Here is a 21997-nt window from a genome sequence, read left to right as displayed (position 1 = left end):
TTTTAGGGTGTCCCCGTGGTGCCTGTGAGTCCTCAGCCAGGTACACAACTCAAACCAGAAGTCTCTTGGGCAACAGCTTTAGGCAGGTCTCTGATTCCTCCTCCACCCATACATAGTCAGGGCTCCTCTCCCAAATGCAGAAGGCTGGAGGGAAATTCTGACGGCTGAGAGGATGCCGAACATCTCGTGTCGTTTGTTTCCCACTAACAGTGTCTCAAGCCTGTCTTTGACACGGCTAGAATAACTTCAGGAGAGAAACGTGCAGTAAAAGGCGAAGGGCTGAAGCCCAAAGCAGCCGCCTGTCTCAGTCAAGAGCCAATGCCAAATCTCCACAATGTACCAGCAAAGCATAGTAAATGCTTCCGCAATGCATAGCAAAGTGAGAGTTCACAGACAGCAACGAAATGCATTACTCCAACATATTTTACACTGGTTGAGAGGAAAAAGGAGTCGAACGCCACCACTAGCTTAACCTGACGTTAGGCCATTGCACGAGCTACACGCACCGTGCGCAACTCGAATTACAACTTCTGGCTTTCCTCTCTGCCTTTATCTTTGGAGTCGTGATTATGTGTGCCCACAGCTGAGCTATGCTGGTTGTTCAGGAAAAAGGTAATTTCTGCAGAGGATGTTTTACTACCTTTATTTTGATAATTAAACTGGATTTCTCATTCCCTCCCAGCAAAACTCCGCTGTGAGGTCTGCCTGCTCTTTTGCAGCAGAAGAGCTTAGGAATACAGTGTAGGAAAGGGACTTCTGGCAACAATCACGGTATTTTTCACTAGGAACAGTAAGCCTGATGAATAATTAACTTCTGGCTATATAGCCAGGCTCCATTTTCTTCACAGTATCTCACATTCTTGTTTCTTTTGGAGGCCTTTCGATCCTGTCCTCACCCTATCAAACAAGCAGAAACCACAGCAGAATTGTGGAGGAAACGAATATGAACTTGTTTTCAAGACAGGAGAAGCAGTGTCAGCCCTACCGCAAATGTGGATCTAGGTAATGCTGTTTATTCAGACTATTTTCTTTCTATCAAGGAGAAAAAGAAAGGCTCAGGGTTCCTTATTGAGCCCTTACATGGCTGTCAGGGAAATGTTTGCCCAATGCTTGACATATCCTAGGATCACCACCATGGAAACTCTGAAATCCTTGTCTTGAAAGATAACTTTACATTACGTAAGAAGCCAAAACAGGAAAGTCTATGATGCTATAATTTACAGCTAATGTTTTCAGACTTGGTAGTTAAGATGTGAATCCAAAATCCAAGCACTGGCTCATGAATTGCTGCCTTTGTAGGTCCTGAGAACTCGCACAGCTTTAGGGGTCTTCGCGGATTGCTCATCATTTCTGGTATGGATCCTGCAATTCTATAAATGCTCGCTCCCCTAAATTTAATTACAATTATAGTCAAAGCATTTACGTTAGTGCTTATAAGATCGCGGATTACGATAAGGTTTATGGTCCAAATGTCAGTCATCTGGATTTGAAAAATCTGTCAGCAAAAAGTCCACAGAGCCTGCCGAAACCTCTCTCCAAGAGGAGTCAAGATTGCGCAGTGCTCCACACCGTCATGGAAACCACCTTCTATCAAAAGATTATGGGAATAATTTTCTTCCTTTCCTATCAAATGACGCGCCTAATGAGCACCTCTGTCTTGTGCAACCCATTTGCTGCATCTCTGACATAAACACAAGCTTCACTCCTGATTAACCCCGTTTGCTCTGCGGCAAGCGGGGCAGAACCCTGCCCAGAAGCCTGGGCACGAAGGTTACACAGCAACGGCCGTACGGGAAGGTGTTCCTTTGTTAGGTTTCAGCACATGGTTACTCCAGTTGGAAAACACAATTAAATAAAACTGCAGCCCACTCTCCTCCTCTGCCCAACAGGGGAAGCACCTGCTCCCTGTTTAAATGGGTTCTGCGGGGCAGCGTGAAACTTAAGGTCTACTTCTTTGAAAGGTTTACGGGTAGAGGAAAGTACTTACTTTTGTGCAACAAAAGAAGGATCAAAGAACTCAGACGTAATCCTGTTTGCATACAGGGAACAACTAGTCATAGAGCACAACCCTGAAAAGCATAAGACAAACCATTCAGTGGAGCCAGCAGAAGAGCTTTGGGCCTGACCCCGAAGCCATTGAAGTCACGGAGAATTGCCCGTGGATTTCTGCGGAAAAGTAGCAGCTCTGGTATGACTTCAAATGCCCAAACTTAGACAAATAAAGTATATTTACCAGAGAGTATGAAAATCAGTCCAGCTAAACAAGCTATTTTTGCTTTAGTCTGATCGGAGCCTCCGACTTTTGTGCACTTCATCCCAACCAGTCCAAAAATGGCACCGAAGAAGCCCAGGCAGACGGCGGAGATCATCAGTCCTCTGCAGGCTTGGATGTAACCTGCGGTGAGAAAGAGTTAAGGTGAACGTGAGAACTGGGACCACAATGGGTTTTGCTGTGGCTCCTCTCCCCCTGCGCAGCGTTGGGCATTCACCACTGCAAACCGAACTAGACCTTGGCTGGAGTAACGTCTCCTTACCTTGGAGCGTATACTCCTAGGTGATGTACGCCCTTCACAGGGCATCACCACCTCGGCCCAGCTCATGAGAAACATACTACAGTATTTGGGGCTGCAAAAAAATAATCCCGTGGCATCGGGTACAGTCTCTGCAAGAGGTCGCACCCATGAGGTTTTGGAGAGCAACACCCCGTGGTCTGCGCGGCGGCCGTCGCAGGTTGCAGAGCCACTCCGTGCACACAAAGCGAGTCTCACATGTCAGCCTGGCTGCGGCTGCGTGTCGCAGATGCAATACGACCGGCAGCAGATCGGCGGCACTGACCCCGGCTGGGGTCCTGGGCCTGCCTGGACACGCCACCGATTTAATTTGGATCTGCCAAGAAGGCCCTCATTCTGCAAGGAAGTCAAAACACGTGCTCAGCTTCATGGGCAGCAGCGACTCTTTGAGATAAAACAAATCACTGCCACAATTAAGCCTGGACAAAGGCTTTAGCCACACACAGTTTTGCTGTGCTCTGAGCTGGACCTCCCAAGGACAGGGCCTTCCAGCAGGACAACGGGTTGCTTGGCCTCTTCCCCTTTCCGAGAATATCTTGTAACTGAAAGCCTGTGATAGTCCCGTATCACTGTTTACAGGGTGGAACGCTGCAGTCTCACACAGCTGAATAACCATCACAAGATGTTTTTCTTCATCACCTGTTGTTACATCTCATTTTGAATGAAAACGTACTGCCACTATTAGGGTATTCATTCTTCCCGCTTTGATCTCCAGCAGGTGGAAACGTCGAGAGCTAAGCAACGTTTTCATTGCCTGTCGCACCCAGTTTTACATAATAACAAATAAACAACAAAAAAACCCCAACACTGCACAAAAGTCTTTACTATGTAGGAAATTAATATATTAGAACAGGAACTAGAGAACATCTAATGAAAACAGAGGGCGGCAGACTCAAATCAAAAAGCACGCTCGTTCACATAATGAAGTTGTGGAACTCCTTTCCACAGGATATGTGGATGCTAGAGGTTTACAGAGATTCAAAAAGAGACTGGATACATTAATTAAAGAGAAAACCTGTGTCTAGCTGGCAGGTCCTTGAGCTGCAGATGGCCACCGCGGATGCTTGGCCGCCTTCTGCCCTCCTTACTGCTACCCACTTTGGCCGCTCCTGGAAGCATATCAGCTCCAGGATGACTGCTCCTGCGTTTTAACAATATTTTGTTTAAAAAAAACATTGATTCACAGCTTTGAGCGGCAAGCAGCACACAAGAAGGAATTTGTACCACGTAACACCCCGTTTTATCCGTCCTACTGGATTTAGGTGCTGTGCTGCACGTCTGCAAACGCAACCTACTGCCATTTATCTACATCTCTTGGTATGCACATAGACTTTCTCATTTGCAACGTACTTCGGTAGCCTATCTGTTACAGAAATGCAACAGTTAATGAAATAACTGTTGTACGCCTCTCATGTTGGAATATAAGACAGGGGAGTCACTTGTGCCTGTTGAAGTGTCTATTGTTATAATTAGGTATGTTGAGTCTGAACTATGAGGTAGACTCCTACAGTGGAAGGATGAGCCGCCCTCTGGAGAAACCTCCTTTTCTCCATTCGTGACAAATGATGCGGAGAGCCCAGAGTGACCAGCCAGATGGCGGTTACCTAAAATCAGGTGAGAGGACCACCTTTCTCATCCATCTGGGCAGAGTGAAGTCTCCTCAGCAGTGACATAAAGCTGTACTCCCAAAGGGTTCAGTTCAAACTCCGGTGACAGATACACCTCTGCTTTTGAGCCAAATCCCCTGTTCTTACTCCTTTTTCTTCACCCAGGTAAGACCCAAGGGATGTCAGGAAGAAAAGGGCTTTATGAAGATTTCAAAAGGTGATACTTAATCTATAAAACCCGAGTTTGAATAAAGCAGTCTTGCCTTGTTAATTTTCGCTACAGGCATGGAAAAGTTGACTTTTAGAGCTTTGGGTGGTGTGTAATGTATTTCTTGTAGCACACAGGTAAAGCCGGAGATAAACACCGTCAAGGAATCTATTATTTTTGACAGGTCCAATTTATTGACACTGTTAGTAGCTAATTGACACATTAAAGTGCTGAACCATGAACATATTTACCCACAGGTCCTCTAAACTTTTATTTATGTGTGAACCTTCCAGGAGAAACAGTAAATATTCACCCCAACCAAAATAACCAGCATATGCTGGAAACCACACGGATGAAATTCAGCTGTTCCTGAAGGTCAATACTCAGTTTAAGAATAGGTAGAGGGTAGTGAGACAGCAAGAAATAATTAACTCACTCACCCAGAAATCATTTTCAATTATAAACAGCATGAGCCGGAGGACTGCTCAGTTCTGCTGAATGAATAACCTTCCCCACTAAATATTTTACCGAATTGGACAGACCAGCCACAGTGGGACTTGTTTCAGTTCACCACAGCAATCATCCAACAGGCACACATTTTTAAAACAAAATATACGAAAAAAAAAAAATCACAATCTACAGCAGTAACGTGGAAGAGCAGAAGACTCTCTTGGTCCCGCTTGGTTGACTGGAGTATTAGGAAGCATGAAAGGGCAAAATCAACCTTTTCACCAAATCCAGCCTCCCATTGCTTGGACCCCACGTTTATGTATAGCATTTGGCTGTAAGAGTAATTAAAGTTCTTCTTTGCTTCCTAGAAAGCAAGAACCATTGCTTACCAAGGCTTATAATGCAAAGACGTGCAAGGGGGAGCTGCCTATTTCTTCACACTCCTCCACTCAAGACCAAAGACTGTCCCCTTTCCAAATAGTTACTGTCTGTATGTGCACCAGCTCCTGTAAGAAGCTTACCGTGTACACGCTGACCACCCAAATGAAGCTCCCAAGCAACAAAAAGCCGTATGTTTCAAACAGACAAGCAGACAAACATGCATTACTCATAAAGTCATGTTTAGCAGCATTCCAAGAGAAACCTACTTCGAGGTGATTTTTTTTTTTTTTAAACAAATGCGTTTTGTCTTGCATTCAAATTAATCTTGTTAGATCTTCATCTTTCTTGCCTCACTGCTCTCACACTTGCTTCTCATGCTCACAAAGAGGAGGAATTCATATATTCATATCATATCATACGACACAGAAAAAAAATACATGCAAAGTTCTAGGGACTGTCACTTTCACCATAAATGCCTCCGGTGGCGTCTTGCAGCCTGCATCACGTGAAGTATAAGGGGTTGCCTTACAGATACAGCGCAGATTCCTTCTAAAAGTACACACCCATTGCTTTTCTATGTTTTTCCAAGCTCTAATACCCTCTTTCAGCTCATAAGTAAATTTTTGTTCAGCTCTGTTCTTGCAAAAGGTCATCAGATCCACCACTGGAAATACGGTAACTGATACGTCCTCTTTTGGGGAGGTGGTTTCATCACCAAGTTTCCACCTACAACCAGGAGTGCACAAAAGTAAACCCAGAATGACTCCAAGGCCCACAGACAGCAAGAATAGTTTTGCTGGCACACAGACCCTGGGGCTGAGCCCTTAACGAGGGCTGGCCAAACGGATTCCTCCTCAGGAATGCATGAAGGTGGAAGGGCATCGCATGCCGTTTTCTCTGGCAGCCACTCGTGGGGAGTGATGGCCTGAAAGCCAGCGGGGCATCCCCACTGCCGTGCCACCCTACGGCAATCCGGGGGCCACATTTCGAGACCGCTCCATGATGCAAACCAAAACAAGGGTAACGGGGGAACCATCTCCGCATCACTCCTGACCCTAACTACGACATTGCTCCTGAAGAAAGAAGGACTTCTGCACCCCACAGGAGTGCCCCAGCAACTAGCATGGTAATACCACGATTTCTTACCCCTCATTTTGCCTCTGATCCCTGGTGGACCCAAGTGGTCTCTCCAGACAAGAAGTCCAGCCAAACTCAGAGGTTTCTGATTTAAAAAACCATTTCTGTAGAAGAGGAACTGCTCTGCGAGGCAAATCCTCTCCAGCTACATGAGGAAGGAGTGGAGCAGAACCACCTTTCCCTGGGATGACAAAAAAAGTTCTAGTAATTTCCCAGTCCTGCTCGACCATTTCGAGGAGAGCAACGCATGATCCCTACACGTACCTCGACGGGGTTATTGCTTCTGCTCACAAACACTTCTGGGAAAACGGGAAGTTTTCCAGATCTGCACTTTTTTGTGTCTTCCGAGTCCTCCACCTGAGGAGTGAGGAGGTTCCCATGTTCTCAGACACAGGGAATGGGATCCAGCTTAGCCACAGAAGCTAAGGACGGGAGAGGCTACTTGAGGGCCGAGGCAGATTCGTCTTCATGCTGACATACAAATTCTTCTAAGCTATGCGTGACGCACCGCAACCCCGCAATACGCTCCTGCACTGGGGAAGGGTTAGGGCAAAAAGGGGACATACCCCCCCACCGTCAGGAGGTAATGGGTTCCCAGCAGAGCCCGTAACCACGAGGAAGAGCTACTGAAAGCACCTCTGACCACGGTGGCTGCCCTTCCGCTCTGTCCCAGCTTGCGTGGCCTGTGCTGTGGGGGTTACGTTACTGCCTCTCCAGCCGGCCTGTCGTTTGCATTGCGCCTGGGTACCAGGATCTAGCCCCACGGCATTTAGAGATGTTATTGAGAAGCACTGAAGCTAAGAACCTTCCACTACTGATAAGCAGTCTGGCCAGGAGGATGGGATAAGACCTTTCCAGACATGCATTTTCGATTCATTTCTGGCTAAAATGAGTTAGTGCTCTGATGGCTGTTCCACTCTGCAGCAGGTGCCTCAGCATCTCATTCCTTGGGCAAGTGGAACGTGTTCCCCAATGCACAAGGTTTCCCAGACCTGAGTCTGGAGGAAGGGGTGGTAAGGACTTTGCTGTCGTGTTTCTTCCTCTTTTTTTTTGAATTTTAAATGTTCCCAGTTCTGCACACTTCGTTTGTAACTATGCTTTTCTTATGGTGAAAACAGATTAACCCGGAACTAAAAGATCAGCTAAACAACAGATTTGGTGGATCCGAAAGGTGATACACTCTGTGCCTGCCTGCACACAGACCACCGCTCCTTGCCCGAGCCTGGAAACCACATTCTCAGCTGTTATGCTAAGCCACAGGATGACCAACACCAACGGAGCGAGTGACATCAACGGGAGTTGAGCCACCTCTCCCACCCTTTGAAGGAACCGGCAAACCCCTCTGTCGCCATGGGGCTGGGTCAAAAGATGTTCTGGGGAACCGTACTTCTCCATCCGAGGGAAGCATCCTGCAATAGTGATGCTTAAGGGCTGCCTGCGCTACTTCTTTTTAGTGGCTTGACCTCTTTTAGCTCTTTGTACGTACAGAGCTTAAAGGTTTTCTGATGCTGGTATTAATTAGCTTCATGATAATATTAATCCCTGTTGTGATAATATTAATCTGTTAGTGATCTGATGAACAGATTTTCTTTCCTTTTAAACAAACCTTTCACACCAAAATCCACTCCCAGACTCCAGTGCAAAGGGGTCTGGCCAGACCGTGGACAGTAGACCTGATTTTTTGGGAGTATCAAAGCCACTGGGATCCTATATAGTTTATTCATTTGTGACCACAAGAGCTTGGAAAAGGTGCCATCATTTTCAAAACCTTTCCTCCCTTTCTTTACAGTCACTCCTGAGGCTATAAAGCGATGCCATCCACGCTTTCCCTGTTTCTACCAGCCATCATCAGTGTGGATTTATCAACGAAAAGTCTAGTTGTAAAGATCTCCTGCGGTGACCCAGTTTCCCAGCAGGGCTTCCTAAAAGGGCAAAAAGGTTTCCCCTGAACCAGGGGAGAAACGCGGGACCAGCTCACTCTTTGGTGTCAGGCACGACAGCGAAACTCTCAGCTTCGCTTCAAAATAACACTGCCCTAAAAACTAAGCCGAGCTATGCATCACCTTTGCATACCTCTGCACCCCTCACTGCCCCAAGCTTTCACACTGTCATTTATCAATGAAGCAATTACATCCGAGTTAATAACCGCTTAGCAAAAAAAAAAAAAAAAAAAAAAAGGAAAAAAAGGCAAAGGAACATTAATTAGAACAAAATGACGCAAAGGCTTGTTCTTCTCCACCGACCGTCGCACGGCTGGCAAAACCATAAAAAAGGAGGAATGTCACAACAGGCAGAAAATAAATCGGCGAGAAAAAATTGCCTGCATTCTTCTGGTGTCAAATCCACACGCAGGGAGCCTTCTGACGGGGGGTGGGGGGAGGAAAGCGGGTAGCGAGAGAGGCCAAAACGAGCACTTGGGCACCGAATTTCATCTCAACCGGGAAAAACCCCCACTTCCCCCGGTGTGCCCAAGCACCGTGTGGCCACCTGCTAGGGGACATGAAGGCACTTCCCCACGAACCCGTGGGGAAGACGCCTCCGCTGATGTCCCCGCCGTCCCCCCCCGTCCCCCCGCTGCCCGCCAGCCCTTCCGTGGGGAGCCCCGGAGCCCCCCGACTCCCTCACACCGGCAGGTTGGGGGGGGGGGGGGGGGGAAGGGGATAAAGGGGTGGGATGGGGGGGTCGGCGGGAGCCTGACCGTCTAGCGCCAGCATGGATGGGAAGTCCTTGCAGTTGGAGACGCCGGTGGAGTCGGTCACGCAGGTCTTCCAGAGGTTGGCCCAGTAGGTGGCGGTGGTGATGACCGTGCCGTCGATGGTGGACACCTTCCAGTAGTCGGTGGGCAGCGTGGAGGAGACCAGCACCCAGCCGGAGATGGTCAGCAGGAAGGCGATGATCTCCGCCGAGGTGCTCGCCATGGGCCCGGCGAGCCGGCAGGCGGGCGAGCGGGGGGGCAGGCGAGCGGCGCGAAGCCGCGGTAGCCCGGCAGCGGCGGAGTCCCGGCGGCGGGCGGGCGGGCGGAGCGGAGCGGAGCGGGGCGGGGAGGGAGGGAGGGAGCGGGACGGGACGGGACGGGACGGGACGGAGCGGGGCCGCCTCCCCCAGCCCCGCCCGGGCCCCTCCGCCCCTCCCCGGGGTCCCCCCGGCACGGCGGGACGGGGGGGGGGGGAAGCGCAGCCCCCGGGGCCGACCCCAGATACAGAACTCCCCAAAACAACAAACAAACAAACAAACAAACCAACCAACAGCGACGCGACCCGTAATTAGGCTCTGGTTTCTCCTTCCCTGCCCTGCAGGTGAGCGTCGCAGGGCATGGCAGAAGGTGGCAGCAACTCGGCAGGTGCTTCCTGAGGGTTTTCTCGGTAGTTTCACGGCTGCATCTCTTTCTGCGTGCAGACAAACCCCCCCCCCTCAAAAAAAAAAAAAAAAAAAAAAAAAAGAATTATCCTTGCCAGGGGGTTGGCCTTGAGCAAGGCTTGCAGCACAGCCGTGTGCCCGCCGTGCCCAAGCGCTGCGCCCCATAGTCATGCGGGGAAGGTAAGCTTTTGAAATAGGTAGCGAGGTGGTTTTTTTAATCCGCCGAATTTCAGCCGGCCTCCTGGTCGTTATCCGGCCGCAGAGGATACAGCTTTACAATAGCTGGTTTTGCACCGTGAGGTGATGAACTTGGGGGTTTTCTGCATCAGTCGTAATGCACTGGCATGCCAGCCTGCAGCTCACAGGGGTAAAGTTATCCACCGCGGCTTCTCCTCTTGTTCGGAGGTGTTTACTTTCCACATCAGTAGTATATTTGCCATTGATGTGGAAAGTACACTGCCGGTCTTTACTTTCCTCCTATTTATTTCAAAACTATTGTTACATTTTCTAAACCTTTTTGCCAGACGGGCAATCACTGGAGGATAAGAAGCCACATTTACATCATTATTCTTAAGGTGAATGCTCTTTGGTTTTGCCGTGTGGACACAAACCCGGATGTAATCACCATATAGACATTAAATAAAAAAAAAAAGAAAAGGAAAAAAAAAAAAACCCAGCTAGAATTAGGTGCACCCTTGGATGTGTGTCAGAGCTCAATGGGAACAGGCTGTTCGTTGATCTGTTAATGCCCCAGTGAGATAAGATGGGGTCTACAGCTGCATTTACTGATGCGGTGGCTCTCTGCCCGCGCTCTGCCTCCTCGGTACCCTCCGACCTGCAGGTGACACGTGGAGGCACTGGCAGGGAAGAGGGAGAGGGGAAAGCAGGCAGCAAACGTGTTTGCACAGCAGCATTGGGCATGGGGTATGCTACAGCTCCCGGTCAACCTCTGTGCCAAGATGTCCTCTCCTCTCCACGGGAGGGAGGGAAAAGAGAGAGAAAAGAGAGAGAAAGGGTCTGGGTGTGGGTGCGCCACGCTGCTCTAACACTTTGAAACACTGAGAATTGCTTCTGAGTCAAGGATCTATGGGCTTAACTGTAGATCCAAGTCTCATCTACATGACATTATGATCTATTTATTGCAGGGCATGGCAGTAGAAAGGGAAAAAAAACCCAACATTTTTTTTTAATATTTCCCCCCATCATAGCACTTTGAGGTCTTGCAGACTGGATTTCTTTTGGTGGTGCAAAGCTAGGCCAACTCCAAGCAGCTATCAGCTGGGATCTAATCCAGACTGAGGTAGGAGGCTTGAGTCCAAGTCTGGGTCATCACGTTTTCTTGACATGGGGAGCTCACCAGTTCTTTTGTTGATGCTGCTGCTTTGTTTGGTGTAAAGCTTGTTGAACCGGAGTGATGTCCAGACCAATTTTGGCCAGGACCCACCAGAAGTTTTCAGTGTGCTGCCACGCTGTAACCAGGAGGCTGGAGCGAATGTTGAAGGATAGGAGCCCAGCCTGGGGACTTTTAGGTCTGAGTCTGAGCCCCAGGGAAGAAGAGGAGGAGGAAGAGGAGCTTCCTGACAAGCATAGGCACCCCTTCCTAGAGGGGCTGTGGAAGGGGCAGGCTGGTGGGTAACTCTGCTGAAGGTGTGGAACCCTGCCGAACCTGCTATGGGCTCTGGCTGAGATCTCCAACAACTAATTCTGCTGTTCCAGGCCACTCTGCTTTCAGCAGAGCTGGACTTTGGCTGCGATGTGCAGTGTGGGTCCATGTCTCTCTGACAGGCACCTGTCTACTGCTGGGGTCTTCAGAAGGAGCCTGTGCAGGTGCTTAGGAGAGATGAAGTTAATTCCACCTCAAACCCATTCTGCCTGTGAGCAAGGACCCTTCAAGCAGGGCTAATTTATATGTTCATTCCCTTGTAAAACCCTTTTTATCCGGAATGATCTAGAGTGGCCTCAGAGTACATGAGATCCAGGCTCACTTCAGCTTCAGGAAAAGGCTCCTCTTCTACTCATGACGCTGCTGCTTCTGGGCACTTTTATGTCTCTAATCCAGTTGTTACCATCTTTCTTATCTAAAATCAAAGATGTTGAGCTTCTGATCTCATCTGTGGTGGTGTAAACCCAAACTGACGTCCTGCACCATTGAGCATTCACCGTGGGTTGAAGATAAGGGAAGCTGCAAGAGATACTCTTCCCCAGTGGCATTTTCTTTGTGTTGGCTGGGATCTGCAGGGATTAGATGTTGAAAAACATTCATCTGTGAGGTTGTACCTGCCCCCTTATTAAGTTTTCAGCTTCTCTCTCTTGTGTAACTGCAAGTTCTTCCATTGTGAGCTTAACTCATGCGTCTTCCAGCTTCCGGTTTTCCAGAAAACAATGGTCCCTTTTCTCCCTCCCTGTTGCTGTGCTAGGAATTTGATATCCATATGAAGACAGGCCTGTCACTCCCTTCAAGCTCTGTCTTTCTGCCACAATGGCTCTGGATTTGGCTTTGCTTACTTGGTTTTCTTAGCTATTTTTAACTTGTCTAGTAGACTGAAAGACTTGGCTTTTGCTTTGTTTCTTGTTCCGGTGTTTTGGGACGAGCTATGACTTGGGAATTTTTTTCAAGTTCCTCAGACCATTGTGGGACTGATTGCTGTTCTTTTTGATCAGATCATTGCATTAACACAGTTTTTTTGCTGTGTCATTTGAATGAGTATGTATTTATTCACTTGGACTGGGAAAGAAGGTGCTCACACCTTTTTGTAAGGAAACCAACCCTTCTGGTTCATTTTTTAGGGCAAGTCTCATTGGCTCTTGGGAAAAAAATTGGCATTTTGGGGGAAATTATTAGTTAGTGTTTAGAATATAATTTTTCAGTTGGAAGGGACCTGCAACGATCCTCTAGTCCAACTGCCTGACCAAAAGGTAAAGCATGTTGTTAAGGGCATTGTCCAAATGCCTCTTAAACACTGATAGGTTTGGGGCATCGTCCACCTCTCTAGGAAGCCTGTTCCAGTGTTTGACCTCCCTCTTAGTATAGAAATCCTTCCTAATGTCCAGTCTAAACCTCCCCTCAGGCAGCTTTGAACCATTCCCACATGTCCTGTCACTGGATCCCAGGGAGAAGGGCTCAGCACCTCCTTCTCCACTTCCCCTCCTCAGGAAGCTGTAGAGAGCAATGAGGTCACCTCTCAGCCTCCTTTTCTCCAAACTAGAAGTCCTTAGCTGCTCCTCATAAGACATTCCTTCCAGCCCTTTCACCAGCTTTGTTGCCTTCCTCTGGACGCATTCAAGGACCTTCACATCCTTCTTAAACTGTGGGGCCCAGAACTGCACACAGTACTCAAGGTGAGGCTGAACCAGCACCCCCAGATCCCTTTCTGCAGGGCTGCTCTCCAGCCACTCCTCTCCCAATTTATACCTGTGCCTGGCGTTACTCTGTCCTAGGTACAGAATCTGGCATTTTAACTTGGTAAATTTCATCCTATCAATCATAGCCCAATGCTCCAGTCTATCTAGATCCCTCTGCAAGGCCTCCTGTCCCTCAAGAGAGTCAACAGCACTTCCCAGTTCGGTATTGTCAGCAAACTTGCCAATGGTGCATTCCATTCCCGCATCCAGATCATTGATAAATATATTGAACGGAACTGGCCCTAGGGCTGAGCCCTGAGGAACACCACTGCTGACTGGTCACCAGCCAGATGTAGCCCCATTCACTGCAGCCCTTTGAGCTTTGCCCTTTAGCCAGTTCTTCATCCAGCGGACTGCCAACCTGCTCATCCCACAGTTGGACAACTTGTCCAGAAGGATGCTGTGAGGGACAGTACCAAAAGCCTTACTAAAATCCAGAAAAAACTATAGCCACCGCCTTCCCTTCATCCACTAGATGTGTGACCTTATCATAGACGGGTATCAAATTAGTTAAACAGGACTCTCCCTTTGTGAACCCATGTTGACTGTGCCTGATGACTGCGTTTTTCTTTAAATGCCTTTCAATAGTAGCCAGTATAATCTTCTCTGTAGTATCCCGGGTCTTCTCTGACGCCCTTCTTGTAAATTGGAATAACGTTGGCTAGCTGCCAGTCAGCAGGGACCTCCCCAGACTCCCAAGATTTTTAAGCTACGTATATTTTACATATCAGAATGGAGTATTATTCAATAGTTGGATTTTTATAATGTACAAAAGTTGATTGTATTACCATGTACGGAAGGGTCCTTCAGAAACGGTTTTGCTCTCAAGTCTGAAATACAGGATATTATTTCAGCTCTTGCAGGATCCAAATCACAAGCAATCACTATTGCCTCACAAGTTAAACACCGGATGACAACAGCATTTGTTCTGCAGCCAGGATAAGCAGGCTAGGGTCGTCATGCCTTTGTCCCGGAGTAATTTTTCTTGTAAATTTTACCATGTGTGGGTTGGGCAACTTGAGACTCTTTCCTGGCTCTGCCATGCTATGATTTCCAGGGTGCCTAGAGCGCTTGTGCAAAAGGAAAAAACCAAAGCAAACCCAACTTTATTTTTCTAAGGCTGAAGGACAACTTCCTTGTTTGCTAGGATTTCCCTGAGAATTTGAATATTGAAAAGGTAAGGCAGACATGCGGGACGCTTGGAAGAGCGTCATCACCTGGGCAAGGTCAGGTCTGCTGTCAGTGATGGATCTGGGGAATACACCTCAAATTGGCGCATGCATTAGAGGAGATTAGCACAACTGTTTTGCACCCTGCAGAATAAAAACGTGTGGCCAAAAAAAAAAGCAACCAGATCCTCCTCTCCAAAGGAGAGTAGACAAAGGAATGTTTCTGTGTCGCCTAAACAAATCCATCAGAGTGGGAACATCCGTTAATAATCACCAGTCCTTGCTGGGGTCGCCACCGTTGTTTTTCTTAAGCTATCAGAGATGGAATTAAATTAAATTACTGCACGTCTTTTGTAAACTGCCAGGACAAGAATGATTTTAAGCTATGCGGTTCATACATTACATAACAAAAGGTAAAAAATTAATAGGAAGTGACAACCCAGAGTGTTTTAAAGGAGTGAAAAATTGCATTCCACGAGCCAGTAAACTTTCTCCTCTCCCATTCTGTGCAGCGCATTCGGACATTACAGACTTTGTTTCTTGACACTGAGATTAATGCATTATTTCTTTTTCTTTTTTTTTTTTTTCAGCTTGGTTTAATTTTCTTGAAAAAAAGCCCGTCTTGTTCCCTGAAAGTTTGTAATACAATGCTTTTAAAAATAGATATAACCTGTTTAACAAACTGAGCAGGAAATGTGAAGAAGTGCATCTCCTACTTTACTGGAGGTGCATTCCACCTGGCCAACAGCACAGGTGCAGCTCTCGGCATTCAGAAGTTGCCTCCGCATCAAATTAAGTTTTGCTGAACCTGGGTAGGTCACAGTGGAAAGGAGGGAAACTTTCGGAGACTGATTTTTAGAACGGGTGGCCCTAGGTAATGCGATTTAGAAAGTGTTTGCAAAATAAAAGAATACGGTTTCTAGCGCAATTTAAAAGGATTTAATCGAGGCGGGGGGCAAATAAGCAAATGTCTTTCCAAAGCAGGCAGTGTTCAGAAGCGAGCCTTGCAGCGAGCCGTAACGATGAAGACGTTGAGTCCTGACTGATGGGCTGAGCTGCAGGCCAGGGTTGAGACCTTGGTGTTCCCAGAGTGGGAATGCTTTCCCCCCAAGCGTGTCCTCTGCCCTCACGTGCCACAGCCAGTCTCTGCCCTTTCCTGAGCACTTGGCAGATCTGGGCACGAGGAGTCTGTCGTCTTTTATGGCCACCAGGACATCTCCCAGTCAGAGGACTTGGAGAAACTGAAGCCGACCCTCTGGGAGGAGCACAGCAACAGGACGAGGGGCCTGAATTGGACCATGGGAAACTCCCATTAGGTATTAAGGAAAAATTGTTTACCGTGAGGATGGTCAGCACTGGAGCAGGCTGCCCGGAGAGGCTGTGGGATCTCACTCTGTGGAGGTGTTCAAGACTTCACTGGACACGGCCCTATACAAGCCCATCTGATTAGACATGTTTCGGACTAGGTCCCTTCTATTTCCCTATGATTTTGTTACCTCACTGAAGCCAGTAGAGTAGCACCGGGATGGATTTGGCTTATTATAGCTCTTAGTGGTGCACGGGTTATAGTATATGCTTATATTATATGTTATGCTCAGCACGGGATTGCATGTGGTCCCTGCTACCCTGTTATTTAGCCCACAGGCCGAAATCTTCTTTTCACAGATAAGTGTATTTCAGTTCATAACAGTGGTACATTTAACTACTTTTCCAGCTGTTCACACATAGGCAAATTTTTCCAGTGGTCATCCCCCTTTTTTTTTTGTTGGTTTGGGTTTTTTTTCCTTTGAGGATGCCTCTGGATACTCTAAAGAAAACCCAAAGCAGGGAGCATGGCATGGATGGAGGCCTTTAGCTCTGCCAGTGTAATTCCCTTCCTGAGACAGCGGAATGGGGATGAAAAGGAAAGAGGAGCTTCTGGAAAGAGGCGCACATTTCCGGAGTGGATGCAAGGAGCAAAGATGATAGGTGTGTGCTTCAGCTAAAGGGGTGGCAGCGGTGGAGGAGATGACACGGTGTGAGGTGACTGGCGGGCATGACAGAGGCCCTGGAGGAGGCAGAAATAAGCCACGGGAGATCATGGGCGAGGGTTGATAATTTACACGATGTTCTTTGTACCTAGCCCTGCTTAGGTACCACCTAGCCCTCAACACAAGTTTGTCCCAGTTTCCAGTTGGGAGGAACGGGAGACAGGTGAAGGTGAGGGTCTGCTTTATGCCTTCCCAGCAGTATCTCCCTCTGCAAGGCAGCTCTTCCCCATGCCCTCCTCCGGTTCCTCTCCCCGATTCCCACGGCAGCCCCATGTTTACTCGGAGAAGGGTTCCGTCATGAAGAGGGTGTTGTGGTTTAGCATCTCCAGCCCCACTATTTGTCAGGCACCAGTTGTCCCAGCTGGTGGCATAGAAAGATTTCATTTAACCGAGAACATGAAAACCACAACCTGGAGCAAAGCAACTTCTGTAGCGTGACTTAAGCTGAGAGCAAACGGGCTGGGATCAAAAAAGGTCACAGTGACAAACCGGAGTTAAAAGCTGACTTAGATCAACATGCTCAAACAACTCAGAAACAAAAGGGAATAAGGAAATAATATGTGACTTTTTTTTTGATCAATACAGATTCAAAAAATTGATAAACCGTGGTTGAAATTAACGTCCATTTGATCCATCAGCAATATTGCTTCTTTTGATCCTACTGGTTTGATTTGTTTTGTAAAGCGGTGTGTGCGCGTTTGATGTAGAAGTGACAGCCAGACTCATTTGACAGAAGTGGGTACAACCCTCCAGCAAAAAAGGGGGCTGCCTGCCAAAGCAGAAGCTCTTGGATAAAGAGGACAGATTTAAAATCAAATTTAAGCTTGCTGAGGTTTAAGGAACCACAAATAAAATGGCAGTAATGAGATCTGAGGAGAAAAAAAACCCTTAAAAGCATAGATGCCAACGGGAGCGGGCGTGTGCTGGGGGACACCGTCAGGTTTCCCTCACCTTCCCTCGCTCCGAGAGCACTACCTTGTCAAAAATCAAAGGGATTGAATGTATTCGGAAGCTTTTTAGCGTACCAAGTGGTGCTCCGGCTCATTTTGTGTGCAGCGTGGGGTCTTCCTATTCCTCAGTGCAACGTCGTGTCCCCATACTGACTCTCGAGAAAACAGTCTGACAGTGTCTACTGCGTGTAGTAAACGAAGCGGTATATTACCTAGGAGAAAATTCATTTGGACTGCTTATTTTTGCTGGGTCACAGTCCAGAGTAGCCAACGAGACATTTGCCAAGGGCAGGACGCAATGTGCTCTGCCTGTTATGTTAATGCTTTCATGTTCCCATACTGAAAACATTTTTCCCTCATTGCATTGCGGTAGTTCTGCCTTGCCGTTGCCCTTGTAAAGAAATAAAGCTTTTTCCACTGATAATAGAGATTAAGGCATGCACTGTGTTTCTCGGTTTTTCTCTTTGTTCAAGTGTCTTTTCTCAGCTGACTATTTATTTCCGTGGCTCATTTAGATGTTCATTCTACCTTTTTAATTCATTTTAGCGGCACGCCAGGTGAAGAAGGGCAGAATCAGTGTTGAGAATGTAGCATTAAAACTGTGTAAAGTCTTCTTTTCATGTCAGAGATGCGTTTCAACTTTTAGAAAAGGGGAAATTCTGAAAGAGTTCTGACTTACGTCCAGTTTGTAGGGAAAGTTTGCAGCCCTGAATGATGCCTCATGCACACGGGCAATGTTTCTGATTTCGGCGGTGAGGCTTCTTTTTTTCAGTAAGCACAGTTGTAAAAGGGGGAGCAAATGGGATAACGAAGCAATCTGTTTACTTCCTGCCAGCTCTGGGAAAATTTAGTTTCTTTTATTTTTCCCCTTTCTTTCTGGTGTAGTTATCTTATGTGTGACATGTAGGTAGGAAACAGAAAACCTTCCAACAGCAAATTCGCTCAGCTTTTGATTGTAAATTGCTCGACAAATACCAACAACAAAAAAAATGCCAGCGGAGGCCAAACAGTGAGGTTGGAGACACCGGTGCTTATTGTAGTGACTACTCTTTGTTTTTCTACAGAACGGTGCACTATTGACAAAAATGACTTTCGGTGATGGCTGAGGATTAAGGGTTTATTTGGAAAGATGGCCCAGAGCGTTTTCTTCCTGTGGTATTCTGGGAAGTTTTAACTTTTCTACGTACATACGGGAAAAACCTGATTTGGTAAGAGAGAGTTAGGACATAACCTGGCATGCAAAAGCCACAGGTTTGCCGCATCAATTAAAGAACCTGCCACAAATTTTAAAATTCAGCTGGAGGAAGTGTTTGTGTTAATGCTGGGTATAGTGTTAATGCAAACCACGGTACTGTAGTATGACATGCAAAACATAATCACACATGAAATTCAATTCCCAGTCATAAATCCCGCCCTCCTCCCTCCAGTCCCATTAAAAGCAGGGCATCTGTGGGAGATGAGCAGATTTAGGGGAGGAATTGTCTTCCCTGTAAAGGAAGCCTAGAGGGACTGCCTGAGGCGCAGCCATCAGCTTAGAGATGGCCGTGCGCAGGCTGGCCGGTGGCAGAGCGCACGAGAGCCCTGTGGAGCTGCGGTCCTGTGCCAGCCATTGTCCTCCCCGGGCGCTTTCCGGTGACACGTCACATGCCCCGAGCTGTGAAAATATTGATTTTGGGATCACGTGCCTGAACCAGTTTCAGTTTTCCTGCCATCCCAAACAGGAGCCAACCTCAAGCTGGGATCCTCGTCAAGCCGGAGAGGTTGCTCCAAGCCCTTTTGCTGCCTGTACTTTGGCAGGAGGTTTTACCCACCTCTGCCACAACTGTTTTCCAGCTCTGGCAGCTCAAGTCGCAGCGCCGGCCACCTCCGCAGGCTGAGGTTTGCTTAAGCGTCATCCAAGGCGCAAGTCCCTCTCTCCTGCCTGTGGGCTCTCTCTGCAGAGACCCATAGCGGCTCTCTTTCAAGCCACTGCTTCTGGAGGGACGCTGGCTGAAGGTCACCAGCCTCAGGCAGGCATCATGCCCCAACTCACAGAATCACAGAATGGTCGGGGTCAGAAGGGACCTCTGGAGATCATCCAGTCCAACCCCCCTGCCAGAGCAGGGTCACCTAGAGCAGGTTGCACAGGAACACGTCCAGGCGGGTTTTGAATGTCTCCAGAGATGGAGACTCCACCACCTCTCTGGGCAGCCTGTTCCAGTGCTCTGCCACCCTCAAAATGAAGACGTTCCTCCTCATGTTTAGGTGGAACTTCCTATGCTCAAGTTTGTGCCCACTACCTCTTGTTCTGTCGCCGGACACCAGACAGCTCCACCCAGGGTGACCAGAGAAATGAAAGAAATTATTCTGAGGGTTTTGAGGACTGAGTTTCAAGTAAGGAAAGGAAAAGCCACAGTTAAAACAAAGGGAAAGTGCAGTCCTCCCCTGTGTCCAACAAAAGTTATTTCTCTTTTTTTTCTAGCAAGCCTCACTCCTGGAGTACTGAATGAGAAGTGTCCGCTTGCCCACTCCACCAGCCCAATATTGTCCTGGGCTCTCCCAGGCCTCCCACCTAACCGTACACATCAGCTGCCTGCTCTCATCCTGACGAGTCGCAGCATGAGTGGCTCAACAAATGAGCATCCTCCAGTGTTGAGCCCTCATCTCTCTGCCCCTCTCATGATGTCTGCAACAGCGGCTCCCACGGGCCAATGTCCTGTGCAAGCAGAAACTACCTGGTTGCCTGGTGAACATCATGGGCACCAGTGTGTTTCTCGGCGTTTGGCAGGGACCAGCGGCATCCTTGGATGCGTGCCTAGCAGCTGACAGGCTCTTTGCCCAGCTGTGTTTTAGTGAATAAGTGCCTACCTCTGTCTGTCAGCTTAGGGGTTTCTAGGCCGCACCAGAAAGACAGGAAAGTTAAAGATTTGTGCCCCAAGGGTGGGAATCTGTCTGGATATTCAGCTAGATATCTACCACGTCTTCAGTGCAATATAGACAGCTGTAAATAAAGCCTGTTACAGTTCGCGCTGCAGACCTTGCTCTCCAAACAAGGCTTGGAGAAGCCAAGGGGCCGTGTTTTCCAAGGCAGGACTGTAGGAGGTCATTCCCCTGAACTCAGCCTCTCTTCTGCAAGACACTTCTCAGCACGCTGGTGTCCGTTGGCTTGTGAGAACGTTCCCTGCCAAGTTCTTCAGGTGTGGAGGAGGTCATTCCTTTCTCATTTTTAAAGTGTCATGGTTAATTTCTAATGAGAAGTGCCTTTGAACTTCTGAACTTTAAACTCAGTGGAGGAAGCCCTCCCTTGAGTACATCTAAACCTGTAGCTGTGCTTAGGGGAATGATTCATGCCGCATACTCATCATACCAAGAAATTATCTCTAGCCCTTTATGCGGCACATGCATCATTGAATATATTAATAGACATGAGTAAATAAAATAAAGCCATTATACTAGGATGCGCATCCCTAAGAGCAGAATTTGCTCTGCAGATTATCAAATGGACTGAAATACCAATCACTGAGCTTTCACAAAGAAAATCCCTCATATCTTAGAAAAAGCAAACACGCACATTCATATATGTATGTATTTGTACATATTGAAAGAATGTGATACAAAGACTTTTTTATATTCCTGCCTTATATTATTCCTAAGAATAGGAAAGAGAGATCAGGCTCTTATCAAAACTGCTATTTCCTTGATATAGGAGCAAAATTATTAGCCAACAACCCCACCAACCACTTTATCATCTTTTCTTAACAAAATTAAACACCTGCATGGCTCAATAAGTAAGCATTACCACTGCAAACTGATGAAGCCAATTTATAAAATAAGAAGAGAGAAAGAAAGATTTAGGATAAGTAGAGAAGGGTAGAGTAACACAACCCCCCTTTGCAGATAAAAAAGTTCTTTTTCCTCTCCTTGCAGAAATCTACAACTAGGGACCACAAATCATGTCTGATCACAGGGCTTCTCTTTATTCACAGAATTTCTTTTGCATTAGATATTACCACATACTACTACCCGCCACCTGTATAGCCCTAAGATTTTTCATCGCTACAAGTGGGACGGGCATGTAATAATTACAGTAATTCATTAGCTTTATCAGGAATTATCTAGATTTTCTTGCAAAACAGAGAAGTATTTCCTTTGTAGTTTTGCCTTAAAAACGCCTGGTCTAAAAACGCTCATCAGGACATTAATTTAATTAGGATTTTGCTTCTCAAACTTTTTTTTCCCTTCTACACTATTTGTGTACTTGCTAGTAAGAACTTGCTTCGGTTTGTTTAATCCATTAGAGAAGATTTCCCAAAAGAGCCAGTTGTGAATCACGGGTCATTATCTTTCATCAGCTCCACTCAACCAGCGGGTTATGACGAGATGTGACACTCTGGCTTGGTTCGTTTGTGCAACAGCTGGGATTTTGTAATGGGGAAAGTAAGGTACTTGAGTAATCTCCATTTGTGTTCAATAGGGCTGCAGGAGCCTTAAACGGAGAGGGGGTTCTGATGTTTTTCCCCCTGTTGGTTTCCAGCATTTGATACCGATTTCACTTTTTTCTTTTACGGCAGTGGTCACAGTCACGCCTGCCTAGATTAGCTATCTCAAGCCCTTCCTGATACCCAGATGGGCAATAAGGATGGTGTTCAGCATTTCTGTGGGCAGGCTCCGTAGCGTTGCAATGCAGTATTTTTCACTTTAGTGTCCCATCACCTTTAGCTCTACTGTCCCAATTTATTTGTAAGCTTGGGAGTACC

At 47.3% G+C, this 21997-nt stretch overlaps 1 protein-coding gene across 2 annotated transcripts in view; it reads right to left on the bottom strand.

Moving 5' to 3' along the window:
- The window catches only part of CLDN10 (claudin 10), a 63326-nt gene that overhangs the window by 6501 nt on the left and 34828 nt on the right, over positions 1 to 21997 (bottom strand). The window contains exons 1-3 of one of the 2 annotated variants that reach the window (XM_063336411.1): positions 9052 to 9397; positions 2234 to 2395; positions 1988 to 2069 (exon numbers count right to left, since the gene is read on the bottom strand). In XM_063336411.1, coding sequence (XP_063192481.1) covers positions 1988 to 2069; positions 2234 to 2395; positions 9052 to 9271 — 464 coding nt within the window. In that variant the 5' untranslated portion in view covers positions 9272 to 9397. Of the gene's footprint in view, positions 1 to 1987; positions 2070 to 2233; positions 2396 to 9051; positions 9398 to 21997 lie in introns of those variants that run through there. The other variant, XM_063336421.1, reaches the window with a different exon arrangement.

This window comes from Chroicocephalus ridibundus, chromosome 1, assembly GCF_963924245.1.
Source record: "Chroicocephalus ridibundus chromosome 1, bChrRid1.1, whole genome shotgun sequence".
Classification (NCBI taxonomy): Eukaryota; Metazoa; Chordata; class Aves; order Charadriiformes; family Laridae; genus Chroicocephalus; species Chroicocephalus ridibundus.
The sequence above is the reverse complement of the archived record's forward strand: the minus strand, read 5'-3'. Positions and strand labels throughout refer to the sequence as shown.